General features: G+C 26.1%; 1 protein-coding gene across 1 annotated transcript; it reads left to right on the top strand.

Annotated features, from left to right (window-relative positions):
• The first annotated feature begins 1,425 nt into the window (after positions 1 to 1,425).
• Positions 1,426 to 16,279, top strand: LOC100197761 (apoptosis-inducing factor 1, mitochondrial-like). The gene is given in 16 exon segments (NM_001309743.1): positions 1,426 to 1,614; positions 1,904 to 1,954; positions 2,116 to 2,248; positions 2,423 to 2,535; positions 4,733 to 4,860; positions 8,513 to 8,597; positions 8,885 to 8,969; positions 12,289 to 12,362; positions 12,492 to 12,600; positions 13,159 to 13,203; positions 13,285 to 13,347; positions 13,424 to 13,509; positions 13,760 to 13,900; positions 14,035 to 14,177; positions 15,800 to 15,956; positions 16,064 to 16,279. Coding segments are annotated over 16 exon segments (1,818 nt in total).
• Positions 16,280 to 16,513: the final 234 nt, after the last annotated feature.

The raw sequence follows: 16,513 nt of genomic DNA, 5'->3' as shown, positions 1-16,513 counted from the left end.
AATTTGTTTGTTTATTAAATAATCATTAGAAGTAATTTGAAAAAACGTTTTGCAAAACGTTAATAAAATATTTCAAGATATATGTTTTAAAGTTATTTATTTCAAACGCAATTAAAAACATAACAAAAAGTAATTTTCGCTTTGAGTTTAGGTTTTTTAAGTTTTATTTTGAAGCTTTTATACTTTCTTTTTAGTAAAAAGTTGTTTCTTATTTTTTCATTGGTGGTTGTTTTCTTTGTTTCATTTTATTCATAGTTTAAGTTTAGCTTAGCATTTCTTTTTTCAGCGCATTTCTGAAATGTTTAATTCATCAAAATATCTAAACAGTAGTGGGCAAGTTGTCAACAAAAAAATCATTTTAATGGTCAGCATTAGCCTGTGATAGTGTATTTAAGAAGCATATGTGAGTATAAGTGATGGTTTATTTGAGAAATGTATAAGGATATCAGCGATGTCTGTATTTAAGAAGTATATGTGAGTATCAGTGATACCTGTATTTTGAAAAGTATATGTGAGTATCATGGTATCATTGCTTTTTATAATAATACTACTTTGTTTATGACAGTATTAGTGATGTTTGTATTTGAGAAGTATATGGCAGTATCAGCAATGATGTATTTGAAAAGTATATGAAAGTATCAATGATGCCTGTATTTGAAAAGTATTTGTGAGTATCATTACATGGTATCATTGCTTTTTATAATAACATTACTTTATTTAAGTAATTGTAAATGTCATGAAAATAAGTAATCGATCCAGTACAGAACCAGTATCAGATTATTTTTTACTTTATAACTACCTGATTTCAATTAAAAATCAATTTTGACCTTTCTTGACATTAATGGTTACTTTTTGATAAAGAGTTTCTTGTAATTCTCATTAAATAATGTTAAAGAAAGCTAAAAAGACATGTATTTTGTATTATTATATTGTTTATTTAGTTATTAGTATTATTATATTGTATTATTGTATTGTATTATTATATTGTAGCATTTATTTATTTTATTACTTATTATTTGTGAGCAAGAAAGAAGAAATTTGATCCTTTTTGTGTCTCTGGTAGTACCACACTTGACTTGTTTCTCTATGCAGTGGTCTTGTTTGTCAAGGTTCTTGTTTTGTAAGTATCAGGTTAAAAGTGGGTTGCATGGATAATTAAAAAAATTTAAAAATTCAGTAGTCTTTATGACTGTATTGGCTCCCTTGGAGAAGTGATTTTGATTTTACAAAGTTGTAGGAAATTTTTTTGCTACACTATTAATTTTTTTTGTAGCCCGATTTATTTATTTTTATATTTATTGTTTAGTTATTATTGACTATAAGTTTATATAATTGTTATATGAAAAAAAAGTTTTATTTATTTTAACTGTGTTTTCATAACTGTAAAAGTCTTTATTAGTTATACAAAAAATAATAATAATAATAATGATTCGACTTTGGAAATCTTGTTCATTGATAAGACAAAACAGAAATTTCATATGTAAATCAAGTCATCTAAAGCCTACTACATTAGTGCGTTCTGGTTGTCGATATAGCTCTTCTATTACTAGTGGTAACAATGATAAAATATACCTTGGAACTGGTGTTGGCATTTTGACTGTTAGTGGTGCTCTGGTATGTTTTTTTTTTTTTTTTTGAATCTTAATTTAAAAATTTTTTTAAATCAACATTTTTTGGTTTACTGTATGTATGCTTACACATTTAATGAAGTCAGGTTTTTACAGAGCACATCATTATACAAATGTTCAGATATTTTATGTTTTTGACAATAAATATGTTTATATTATGCAACAAATGTTTATGTAAACAATTTTATTTAATCTTTTATGTTTAATTTTATATACTGTTTTTATATAAGTTAGGAGGAGTTTTTAAATTTTTAAAGGTTTTTTTTATGCAATAGGTTTATTCTTTGTTTACTTCACCATTGCCTCAAAGTAATGTACAGTACAAGGTGATTTTAACATCATTCTAGTCAAATTAAATTAGCAAATTTTTTGTTTACTTAATTTCCTTAATATCTTCTTTTACTTTTTTTCGATTTCTCTTTGACGAGTTTATGAATAACTTTTAGTGTTGTTATAAAAATGATGTTTTTAAAAGGATTTCTCAAAGACTGAAGTTGCAGAAGAGCCAGTCATAAGTAAACCCAATGAAATTGAAACAATAGTTGACACAGAGGAAATCAAAGAAATTATTCAGGACTCTTCAGAGGTTGGAGAGGTTGAGAAGGTGGAGGAACCTCAAAGTAAGTTTTTTTTTTTAATAACTAAAGCATTTTGTAATTTTTCATAAAATCTTTCTTTAATTTTTTTTAAAAAAAAGTTAAAAATTCTTAAAAATTTCTTAAGAATTTTAAAATAAAACAAAAAATTAAAGTGTTAAAATTTAGCAGCCAAATTATTTTAAAACAATATTTTAGTTTTAATAAAAGATTTAAAGTTGCCAAGTGAAGTTCCATATTTAATAATTGGTGCTGGCACTGCAGCTCACTCTGCTTGCAGAGCAATTCAAAAGCGTGAACCTAATGCAAAGGTAACTATTATGGTTTTTTCTTTAAATTGTCAAAATTTTAGTTGTTTAGAATTAAAAAGTATTTTGTAGCCTCCTAAGCAAAGACTTTAAGGCCAAGCAAAATTATTCTTTTGACCCATCTCACACCCCTTCTTCATCTATTAGTCTGGCTTTAGATAGATGAATATATTATTCATCTATTCATCTTTAAATCTGTGTTTCATTGTTTCCTGTCAAAGATAATGAATGCTAGATATTCTTGTCTCCACTAATGGGTTTCTGCTTGTGCCTCCATGATAGTGACTATGCAACTCTCCCTGTTATCTCCTCTTGTGGGTACAGTTCTAAAACTTAGTTTAATGGTTCTGAGGTCCACTGGCAATAAAGTTTCTTAAACTCTGTTCTCAGAAAGGCTCATTCAATTCAACAGCTGTAAAATAAAACTCAAAATAACAGTTGTAAAATATAAGAGTATTAACATTGCCATGTTGCGCATAGATGCCTACCAAATGCCCTGTTAGCGCATTTGGTGGGCATTGTTGAGGACACTTGAGAAGCCCTTAGTTACAACTTAGGATTAATTAGCAGGACTAAGGCAACTGCATAGCTCATTGCTTAGGGTGCCATGCTTTATCTATGATTAAGTCTAAACTATTTAGTAACTCTCTAAACTGTTTAGTGAGTACTTGACTAAATCTTATTTTTGTGCTCTCTAAACTGTTTAGTGAGTACTTGACTAAATCTTATTTTTGTACTCTCTAAACTGTTAAGTGAGTACTTGACTAAATCTTATTTTTGTGCCTGGTGGAAAATGGTATGTGGTTCCAACTTTTCTCAGAAAAACACTCTGACTTTTCAAATAATCGTTCAATTAATCTTCTCTATCCTCATTTCTAGTCACTACTTCTAGGGTTACTTCAAGGTAATATCCTCCTGTATTGTTTTTATTTACGTTGATAATTTGCCTGAAAATATTACATTTAAGTGGTTCTATTTGGCTTGTTGTGCTGTTGTTGTTCTAGTTGTGCATTTGGCACTTTAAAATGTAATGTTTATAACTCAACTTTAGACTCCTGTTGTCTTCACTTTTTGGTCACTTATAACTGGCAGCCAATCTTGAATCTGATCATTCTTCTGTAACAGCCTGGGGCTTGCTGTAACCTCTCTGTAACATGCATTTAATTTTGACTTTTACAAAACTCAGCTATTTACAGCAACTATCGCAATATTGTTATTGTCAATAGTGATGAATGGCAATCTCTGCACTGAGTCTTCTACCTCATCTTAGATTATCATTTACTACTGACCTCTCATTGAAACCAATCCATTGCAAAATAAGCATTTGCTTTTTTTATCATAATCCCCATTTTCTTACTCCTAATTTTTTTTTACCTCAATAAACTTCTTATTCACCTCTCAATTGAATACTATTACCATATTTGGGCTGGTTCTTTAAATGATATTCTTTCTCCTCTAGACAATGTTCAAAAATGTGTTGTAAATGTAGTTAGACCTGCTTTACCTGCCATGCTTGAACCACTCTCCTGTTTTTGTAAGGTTGCATTTCTTTCTCTTTTCTGCAAATACCATCATGTTTTCAAATGAGCTATCATCTCTAGTTCCATTAACTAAAACTCATTCTTGCTCTGCGACTCTTCATTCAGTAAAGTTGCATTTTTTTTACTGTATCTTTCCCTTTATGCTCTAAATATTTTTATTCATCTAGTTTTTTTCTTCACGCATCAATGGTTTGGAACTCTCTTCCCTCTTTATGTTTTCTTGACTTACACAACCTGCAACTTTTTAGTCTGTCAACTGTTTCATTGCTCTTCAATACTATTCTTTGGTTTTCTAGTAACTTACAATTTAATAGTAGTTGCCTGCCTTGTTGGGAGTGAATTAGTTTTCAAAAAAGTTATATAATAATATAATCAACCAATCAATATATTTCTGAAATAGTTGGTATTACATTTTAAGGTTGTTTACAAATAGTAAAGCTACTATCATTAAGTAAACACATAATGACAATGAATAAAATAATAATGGTTAAAAATGTACAACCAACATTAAACTAAAAATAAAAGATATAAAAAAATTAAATAGTGTTATGTATTGTATGTTATGTATATGTTTTACTGTGTGTGTTAGTATGTTTATATTATTTATAGATGTTAATCAAGCAAATTTTGTTCAAGCTAGTTTTTTTTTTATTTTTCAGATTTTAATTATCGGCAATGAAGATGTGTTGCCATACATGCGACCACCACTTTCAAAAGAATTATGGTTTAATCCAGATGAAAATTCTGAAAGTCTCTCATATAAAGCATGGAATGGCAAAGAAAGAAGGTTTTGAATTTTTCAAAATATCTTTTTTCTATGGTTAGGGAACAGTTACAAGGGACAGTTTATTGAAGTATGTGACTTTGATAAATGACATAACACAAGGTTGTGTTTTCATAGGTTGGACATACAGAGATGCAGAGTCTCAAAAAGAACTCTAGATTTAAGTCACAAAATGATTATTTTTTCCTGGTTTTTTTATCCAGGAGCTCCATAAATTTAAGAGGTCTATTGACTACTTTTGTAAAAAAAATTAGGATTTATAGGTTAGAGAAACAATCAAGCATTGAACCTAGAATGTTATGTACAATGGTGGTAAGGAATCTAGAACTCTAGACTCCTGGCTAAAATACAGTAGGTTCTAAGGCATAAACTTTCAAAAATTATTTTGTTATTGCAGATCTTAAGTCGCTTGACACTTTTAGCTCCTGAATGCTAGAGACCAAGAAAAAGTAGAGATTTAAAGCTGGAGTCCTTTTGGAACTCTGCATCTCTGGGAACATAAGGTGATGTTTTCTTTATTACCATGGCTGCTTGCTTAAGCAGCAACAAACTACTAAAGAGTACTAAAAAGAAAGCTTAGACAGTAACCATTTGTAAAAAAGAGAAAGAGACTTTATAGCAATGTCATAGAAATTTTAATTCAAAATTTGTTCTCTTAAAACTATTAAAAACTTTAAAATATTTAATTGTGTCAAAAAAACTTTCTGAAAACCTTTTGATTTTTAAAGAAGAATCAAATTTTTTGGATTAAATATTTTTACAAAAGTTTTACTCTAGAATATATTGGCTTATCAGCAGTTATGGATTACATGTTACCAGTAGCAGAATAATCATAAATGACTCTGACCTGTCAGAAATAAATATGGCTTATTATTAAAATAATCCAATATATTGATACAAATAAGTGTTGGTTTTTAAAAATATAAAAAATTAAAAAATTTGTAAAATCTTATTTTTTAAATATTGCAAAATTAAAAAAAAATAACATAAGTGTACTTAGTGTTTATAGTTTTTATAAGTTTTTATAATAATTTTTTATAAGTGGTATGATGTTATAGTTTTTATAAGTGGTCTATGATGTTATAGTTTTTATAAGTGGTCTATGATGTTATAGTTTTTATAAGTGGTCTATGATGTTATAGTTTTTATAAGTGGTCTATGATGTTATAGTTTTTATAAGTGGTCTATGATGTTATAGTTTTTATAAGTGGTCTATGATGTTATAGTTTTTATAAGTGGTCTATGATGTTATAGTTTTTATAAGTGGTCTATGATAATATTTATATTTATAAGTGGTCTATGATAATATTTATATTTATAAGTGGTCTATGATAATATTTATATTTATAAGTGGTCTATGATAATATTTATATTTATAAGTGGTCTATGATAATATTTATATTTATAAGTGGTCTATGATAATATTTATATTTATAAGTGGTCTATGATAATATTTATATTTATAAGTGGTCTATGATAATATTTATATTTATAAGTGGTCTATGATAATATTTATATTTATAAGTGGTCTATGATAATATTTATATTTATAAGTGGTCTATGATAATATTTATATTTATAAGTGGTCTATGTTAATATTTATATTTATAAGTGGTCTATGATAATATTTATATTTATAAGTGGTCTATGATAATATTTATATTTATAAGTGGTCTATGATAATATTTATATTTATAAGTGGTCTATGATAATATTTATATTTATAAGTGGTCTATGATAATATTTATATTTATAAGTGGTCTATGATAATATTTATATTTATAAGTGGTCTATGATAATATTTATATTTATAAGTGGTCTATGATAATAATTATATTTATAAGTGGTCTATGATAATATTTATATTTATAAGTGGTCTATGATAATATTTATATTTATAAGTGGTCTATGATAATAATTATATTTATAAGTGGTCTATGATAATATTTATATTTATAAGTGGTCTATGATAATATTTATATTTATAAGTGGTCTATGATAATATTTATATTTATAAGTGGTCTATGATAATATTTATATTTATAAGTGGTCTATGATAATATTTATATTTATAAGTGGTCTATGATAATATTTATATTTATAAGTGGTCTATGATAATATTTATATTTATAAGTGGTCTATGATAATAATTATATTTATAAGTGGTCTATGATAATATTTATATTTATAAGTGGTCTATGATAATATTTATATTTATAAGTGGTCTATGATAATAATTATATTTATAAGTGGTCTATGATAATATTTATATTTATAAGTGGTCTATGATAATATTTATATTTATAAGTGGTCTATGATAATATTTATATTTATAAGTGGTCTATGATAATATTTATATTTATAAGTGGTCTATGATAATATTTATATTTATAAGTGGTCTATGATAATATTTATATTTATAAGTGGTCTATGATAATATTTATATTTATAAGTGGTCTATGATAATATTTATATTTATAAGTGGTCTATGATAATATTTATATTTATAAGTGGTCTATGATAATATTTATATTTATAAGTGGTCTATGATAATTTTTATATTTATTAGTGGTCTATGATAATATTTATATTTATAAGTGGTCTATGATAATATTTATATTTATAAGTGGTCTATGATAATATTTATATTTATAAGTGGTCTATGATAATATTTATATTTATAAGTGGTCTATGATAATATTTATATTTATAAGTGGTCTATGATAATATTTATATTTATAAGTGGTCTATGATAATAATTATATTTATAAGTGGTCTATGATAATATTTATATTTATAAGTGGTCTATGATAATATTTATATTTATAAGTGGTCTATGATAATAATTATATTTATAAGTGGTCTATGATAATATTTATATTTATAAGTGGTCTATGATAATATTTATATTTATAAGTGGTCTATGATAATATTTATATTTATAAGTGGTCTATGATAATATTTATATTTATAAGTGGTCTATGATAATATTTATATTTATAAGTGGTCTATGATAATATTTATATTTAAAAGTGGTCTATGATAATATTTATATTTATAAGTGGTCTATGATAATATTTATATTTAAAAGTGGTCTATGATAATATTTATATTTATAAGTGGTCTATGATAATATTTATATTTAAAAGTGGTCTATGATAATATTTATATTTAAAAGTGGTCTATGATAATATTTATATTTATAAGTGGTCTATGATAATATTTATATTTATAAGTGGTCTATGATAATATTTATATTTATAAGTGGTCTATGATAATATTTATATTTATAAGTGGTCTATGATAATATTTATATTTATAAGTGGTCTATGATAATATTTATATTTATAAGTGGTCTATGATAATATTTATATTTATAAGTGGTCTATGATAATTATTTCTTTTTGATGCATTTTATTAAACTAATGGTTCAAGAATAAGAATTCATTGGATATAGTTGCAATCACACCTTTAATTTTGATGGTAGTGGTTAATTTTGGTGGTAGTGTTTAATTTTGGTGGTAGCAGTTAATTTTTTTAAATTTTTAATATTTTGAACTTAGTAATTATAAAAGTTTTGCTAAAAAATTTTTATATAAAAATTTGAGATTGGAATAAAATTATCACATGGTAAAAGTTATTTTGTTTCTTGCAGTGTATTCTTTGAAGATTCAAGTTACTACACTAGCATAGATGATTTGGAAAGCAAAGGTGGTGTTTCAGTTGTAACAGGTAAAAATGTAAGTGATATAAAAAAAACTTTTAGTAAAGATTGCGCTTCAATATGACTTGTTAATAAATATTTTTTTAAAAAGTACATATAGAATTTTAACATAGTTTTAACATAGTTTGTCATTTTGTTAATTTTTTTTTATCTAAACTATTTTGAAATAAGAATTGATATTGAATAATTTACTAAGGAAATGATGATCCTAAACACGATCATATACAGTGATTGTTATCTTATTTTCACTAAATAGGGACTACACTTGCTTGATGTGATAATTTAAAAAAAAAAATTTTTCAGGTTACTAGCATAGATGCTTTGGGTCATAGTATAACTTTGGAGAATGGTCAGAAAATTAAATATGCAAAATTACTCATTGCCACTGGTAAATAGATTTCTTTATAATTTTGTACATTTTTTGGTTGCCTTTTTTTTTCTATTTTCCCAAACAGGAATATGTAAATGAAATATAGAGGTGTACTGAATTTTTTTTGTATCCAGACTGATGCTGGATATATAAAAATATTCATTAACTCTGTTTTTTTTTTTTTTTTCAAATAAAATATTAATTTATGTATTAAGTTTTAAAGGTTTTAAAGTATATGTTTTATTATAGCTTATTGGAGGTTTTTATCTTTAATATGAAGTTACTCTCTTATTGGAAGTTACTCCTGTCTTGAAACATATAAAGACAAGTTACTAATGTGTCTTGTCTTTATATGTTCCATTGTTTTTTACCCCTTATCAAGTCAATGTACATGGTGGGGTTGACATGGTGTAGTCAATGTACATGGTGGAGTTGACATGGTCTAAAGCCTATATGTGCTGCTGTTTGGGTTTTATTGTGTCTTTTAAACATTTAAAGAGTTTAAAAGGAATATCATAGTGGATAGCATATCAAAGCAAAATAAATTTTTTTTTTTTTTGTTTTGTTATTCACCTTCTCAAGGCCAAGAAGGCCACTACAATTGAGGAGGCTACTTAATAGTGATTATAACCCTCTCTCAACTCTTTAAATCCGAAACACGAACCTCGACAAACAAGGCCGCTGCGCGGAGAAACAAGTTGAGCGCGGTACTACCAGGGACGTGGTGGGGATCGAACTCGGAACCTCTCACATATGAAGCAAGCGCTTTACCACTACACCACTACCGCATTACTTAGGAGACCATGAATGTTTGTAAAAGATTTAGTGGTAATGATGGTTGTTTTTGTTTTATACTTTTAGGTAATTTTTTCATATTTTGAATTAATAGAGAACTTGACTCAATCATAGATAGTGAATGATACTTTAACCTATATAACCCTATGACGTCCTAAGCAATAGGCTGTCAGTTTCCTTTTTTTTCTACTACCAAGGAGAAACTACCAAGCCAAAATCTATGAGTATAATCAAGAAGATTCAGCATTCAGTATCCTGGCAGGAAACAATGTTTACATCTATTTAAGTCTTTAAGATAAAGAAAGGTTGGTCAACAGAAAATTTCTACTAAAATTTTTGCTTAGGAAGTTTTCTACACGACATTAAATGAATATTTTTCAATTTTTCTACATGAGACTAGCTGGATGTAGTGAATATCTGTCTAGTGGATGCAGTGAATATCTGGCCAGAATGAGGTTTTTTATTGAGACAGGCTTTTGTCTAGCTAATTCTATACGTCAGCAGGGGGAAGGGCAGTTTGTACTGAGCTACATGTTATCAGAAGCAGGGTACCTGACCTGAAATTCTAGAAGTGAAAGGAGTTTGGGTTCTATAAAACATCTATGCTTGTTGTATATGTACTAAATAGTAGTTCTGTCATAATAATGTACAGTTTTTTTGTGAATGGTGGTGTAGAGAAAAATATTTTGTGCCATTTCAATTGAATAAAGCACTATGCTAATATGATAAATAAAGCTGGAATTGTCACCATGACCTTCAAATGATTAGTAGATTAACTTAATGTCATGTTGAAAATTTCCCAAGCCAAACTATGCCAACTATTTAAAAAATTACATTTTTTAAATAAAATTATTAATTTCTATTTGTTGTTTATCAGCAGGTTGGGTATTTGTAGCTGTTTTTAGTTAAAAAAAAATTTTTAAATCAAGAAACCACAACCAAAACAATATATAAATATCCATATGTTCACTTATATGAATATTTTTTGTAAAGAATTTATTTTAGATTACTTTGTCGTATTGATATGTTGATATGTTGCCTTTTTTTTGTTAAAACAAAAAACAAACTGATAAAACATTTACAAAAAAATTTTTTATGGTGGGTAGTATTTGATGTTCAGATGAAGTTTCAGTTAAAAATTATGGAAGTTTTACTGCTACATTGACTGAAGGTTTGTTTTAGGGCTGCAATAAGCATTTCAATATTTTTTTCCCTTCTTTTTCTGGATAGAAAAATCTATATCTATATACGCTATAGTAGATATATTTATACACACAGTGGGGTGCAAAAAAAAAAACCTTTATTTTTTTTTTAAGTTTAAGTGTAAAGTGTATAATTAATTATAATTTAAATCAAGCTAAACAGGAAACATTGATGTGGTAATAGAGAATACAGAACATAAGTGTAATATATATATACTAATAACATAAGTTTATATATATATTAATATTAGCATAAAACAATCAGCTGTTTTCTAAAATGTTAATGTATCTATATTAATATTTTAGAAAACAGTTGATGTATATATAGAAACTAGTGGAATTGCTGAAGCTGATGACCAAAGAGAGTTTCTCAGAAGTATTTGAAAAAAAAATGGTAGAATTATTAAAAAAATTTAAACAATGGTAAAACTGTAAGGATTATTAGGAGAAAATTTTTTTTAATATTGTTACATTCCTAACACATTCAATTAAAACTTGTGTGATAAAACTTGAATCTTACAAGTATCTGGAAATAGATCTTATTGAATAAAAAAATTAAATTTTGAAAAAGCAAATAATTTTTATTTTTGTTATTAAAATCAATCATTAAAAAGATTTTAGTGGTGCATTGAGAACAAAGAATGTGACATGAACTCTGGGTCCTATTTATATAGAGTCATGAGTCTCTTTATGTCTTACTTTATAATAGTCAATCTCACTCAGTGCACACAATTTTGGAAAACTATATTTGGTGAGCAGCGTTATTATTATTTTTAAATTTATATCACAATATCTTAGTTAATCAACTTGGGTCAAAAAAAAACTTTTTCCCAACAGTGGCTACATGATTTAATGATCCCAAACATATCGTTTAGATGTAGAACATTAAAACATGGTTTAATAAAACATATCTAGAATCAAAATTGACCATCCAGTTATGTCTTGGCTAACATAGTCTTCTAGTTTAAACTCGATAGAAAATACTTGATCTATTAATTTAAACTCGATAGAAAATACTTGATCATTATAAAATTTTTAATAAATATTAGTTACCAACTTCAAAATAATTAGGAATTTTTTAAAGATATCATTATATAACAATAGTTTGTGGCCAGATAAACTGAGTATTGAGCTCTTTATGCCAGATATGTAAATTTTTTATTATGGTAGGATATATTTTAATATGTTAGGATATATGGCTGCATACCTCTTATTAATATGTCTTAATCTATTTTGCAACAATAATTAATATATTAATTATTATATTATAAATTAATATATTAATTCTAATATAAATTCTTATTTTTTATTATTTTATTTTTATTACTTGTTTTATCAAGGTGGTAAGCCAAAGCAACATCCTGCATTTAAAAACATTAATAAGGAAAATGAACATATTACAATGTTCAGAGATGTAAGTTCTATTGCATATGAAATAATTTATCAAGTAAATCTTTATAAATTGTTTTGACATTACTAAATAATGAACTAATAGACCAACTAATTAAATGATTTGTTAAATGATTATTTGTTAATTTTTAAGGTTAATGATTTAAAGAAGCTTAAAAGACTTTTACGTCATCAGAAAGATATTTTAATTGTTGGTGGAGGTTTTCTCGGAAGTGAATTAGCTTGTGCTCTATCCACATATGGTAAGTTTTTTTTTTAATTTTTAATATCTTTAGAAATCTGTAGAATAGCCATTAATTCATTTCATACATTCATTCTCAAAATTCTTTTTGTTTCTTCTACTGTGTAAGATTTATTTATTTACATATAAATCATATGCGCTAAACTGATTTTATATCATAGCTAAAATTCATATTTGACAAATTCATATGCTTGTATCAAAGTTAAAAATCATTATAAACTAGTTTGCGTGTTGCACTCGTATGTCTTCAAATTATAAAATTACAGGTTTATTGATCTCTGGTTTTATTTAAGGCTGAGCCAATTAGTTTATTAAAAATTATTATTAATTAAAAGTATTTTTCTTTTAAAAAAGATAAAGTCGTTTTCTCGTAAGTTCTTTATTTAAAAAAACCTTATGGTTATGGTTAATGTTTGTAATAAAATATGTTAAAAAAGTTAAAAAAATTATTTAAAATTGAAAGTAAAAAAAAATTAATTAAACATTGAATAAGGTTTTAAATCTTGTTATTTTAACTAAACATAAAGAAAGTTAAATGAATCCTTTTTTATATATACAGGAAAGCAAACTGGGATTAATGTGACACAGATTTATAATGAAGATGGTAACTTATTTTAGAAAAGTTTTTTGTAAAAGATATTTTTTCATCCATAATCAACAATCAACTGAAATAAAATTATTTTAGGTAATATGGCAAAGGTCCTTCCTAAATATTTGAGTGAATGGACAACTAAAAAAGTTAACAAAGGTTCTATTATATTCTAATATTTTGATTTTATATTTGCTGATTTTCTTATTCTTTTATAACATATATTGTCTAATAGAAGGGGTTTTGACGATGCCAAATCGGTCTATTCAGACTGTGAACTGCGGAGAAAAAGTTGAAGTGACACTTGATAACAATGAAAAGGTTGTTTGGATTTTTTTATTTTTTTATTTTTTATAAAATGCGTGTCTATATAAATATATATATATATATATATATATATATATATATATATATATATATATATATATATATATATATATATATATATATATATATATATATATGTATGTATGTATGTATGTATGTATGTATGTATGTATGTATGTATGTATGTATGTATGTATGTATGTATGTATGTATGTATGTATGTATATATATATATATTTCTTAGTTAATAGCTGATCATGTGATTGTTTGCGTTGGATTAGAACCAAGTACCGAGTTATCTGTTTCCAGTGGTCTTGAAGTAGATAAGGATCATGGAGGATTTCGTGTAAACTCAGAACTTGAAGCACGATCAGATATTTGGGTGGTAAGTTTATATCATGATCATTAGGTGGTGAGTTTATATTGCAAAATTCATCACTTTCAGTTTTTTTTTTCACTTTTTGTTAAATTCGACTATTTTTCAGTCCAATTTAATAAAGTTAACAAAATTAATTTAAGGCTGGTGATGCAGCTTGTTTTTATGACATTAGTTTGGGTCGCCGTCGTGTTGAGCATCACGATCATGCTGTGGTTAGTGGTAAACTAGCTGGTGAGAACATGACTGGTGCAAAAAAATCGTATCATCACCAATCCATGTTTTGGTATTTTTATTTGTTGACTTGTATTTTATTAATAGACTTGATATATATATATATATATATATATATATATATATATATATATATATATATATATATATATATATATATATATATATATATATATATATATATATATATATATATATATAACGGGTGACAACGAGACTTAAAGAGATTTAAAGATTCTTAAACATTTTAAAAATAGGAAAACTGTTTTAGAAGCTATTTTTATTCTAGTTTTTAAATTTTTTTTGTGCTTTTATTTTTTTATAGAAAAATGAATAAAAAAATAAATTCAAAACAAGAAGAGATTAGAAAACGTGTGTATGAATTTTATTTAAATTACAAAAATGCTGGTAAAAAGTTCACTTATGACCACTTTAAAGTTAAGAATATACCTAAAAGTACTATCTACAAGATAATTAAACGTGGTGAAAGTGAATCTGGGTACCAAAGATTTCAAGGAAGTGGAGTAAATGCTAAAAAAATAACCAGGACAAACATTGAAAGGCTCAAACTCATGTTTGACCATAAAGACGGAGTTTCTCAACGACAGGCAGCTAAAAAGTTCAACTGTACTCAGCAACACATTAAGAAAACATTAAAAAAAAGAACAAATATTAAATCAAGAAAAAAAATGACGATTCCAAAACGCTCTGACCAGCAAAAAGCAGCAGCTAGAACTAAGTGCAGTCGATTGTGTCAGAAATTCAAAAATCGTTAACCAATCGTTGACGATGAGTCTTATTTCACGTTAAATCACTCCAGTATCAATGGAAATGATATATTTTATACTAGTGATGTAAAATCTACTCCATCTACAGTTAAATACCAAACAAAACAAAAGTTTCAAAAGAAATTACTTCTATGGATTGCTTTTTCTGAAAATGGAATTTCTCAACCTTGTTTTGTACCAAGTGGACTGGCTGTAAATCAAAAAATCTATTTAAACAAATGTATTAAGAGGAGACTTATTCCATTCATCAATAAGTATCATTCAGATGGTGCATATGTATTCTGGCCAGATTTAGCATCTCACTATACAAAAAGAGTAATCATGTACCTAAACAAGGAAAACGTGCATTATGTTGAGAAAGCGGATAACCCTGCAAACTTGCCAGAATGTCGTCCTATCGATAATTTTTTGAGTATTTTGAAAGGCCTTGTCTACAAGAATAATTGGCATGCAGAAAGTCTTAAAAAATTACGTTCTAGAATCAAGTATTGCCTTAATAAAATTGATATTGAGCTCATACGGAGCCTAGCTCAGTCTATACCAGGCCTAGTGGATAAAGTCAGAAGAAATGGTTTAATTGAGAACAACTGATTATATATTTAAAAACTAGAATAAAAATACTTTCTAGAACATTTTTCCTTTTTGTTTTGTCTTACTTCTTTAAAGAGATATCTGTCTTTAAATCCAGTCTCGTTTTTTAGTTGTCACCCGTTATATACTATTAATTGAATAGTATATTATTAATTGACTTCAAATATAATTTTATAATATTTAATCTTATAATCTTATTTATAATATATATATATATATATATATATATATATATATATATATATATATATATATATATATATATATATATATATATATAATTTTTTCCTAATAGGAGTGATCTTGGACCAGAAGTAGGGTATGAAGCAATAGGAATAGTGGATAGTTCTCTGCCCACGGTTGGTGTTTGGGCAAAAGCTACTTTGAAAGATAATCCGAAAGTAGCTTCTGAAGAATCAGGAGAAAATATCCGATCAGATGCACAATCTCCCGTAATATATTTATTGATCTTAGATTTGTATACCTTATTATTGTATATATTGCGTTTGTATATAAATTTGTAAAATTAATTGTTTAATTTTAATTAATTCATTTTCAGGATGTTACTGTTGAAGCAGAAACAATTAGCCAACAAGCCGGAGATGATTTTGGAAAGGGAGTAGTGTTTTATATGAAAGAGAAAAAAATTGTAGGAGTTTTACTTTGGAACATTTTTGGTCATATGCCAGTGGCTAGAAAACTAATATCTGATTCACATGATCATGAAGATTTAAATGCTGTCGCAAAGCTTTTTCATTTGCATCCGAACTCTTAACAATTTTCAGAAAGTTTTTAATATGCAATTACAAAAAATGAATTTTTTTTAGTGAAATGCCTGTTCTATTATTTGTATCTGATTTCTACAACAAAAATTGTTATATTCTTTTGCTGTTGAAGTCAGAGCGAAGGAATGAAACCCAGTGTTGACTCTTGTAAAATTAAAAAACTTTTAGCCTGCTCAGCTGAAGTAAGTCTATTTTTAATCGGATGCCCTTGGGTAATTTGGGTA

This window comes from Hydra vulgaris, chromosome 12, assembly GCF_038396675.1.
Source record: "Hydra vulgaris chromosome 12, alternate assembly HydraT2T_AEP".
NCBI classification, from domain to species: domain Eukaryota; kingdom Metazoa; phylum Cnidaria; class Hydrozoa; order Anthoathecata; family Hydridae; genus Hydra; species Hydra vulgaris.
The sequence above is the reverse complement of the archived record's forward strand: the minus strand, read 5'-3'. Positions and strand labels throughout refer to the sequence as shown.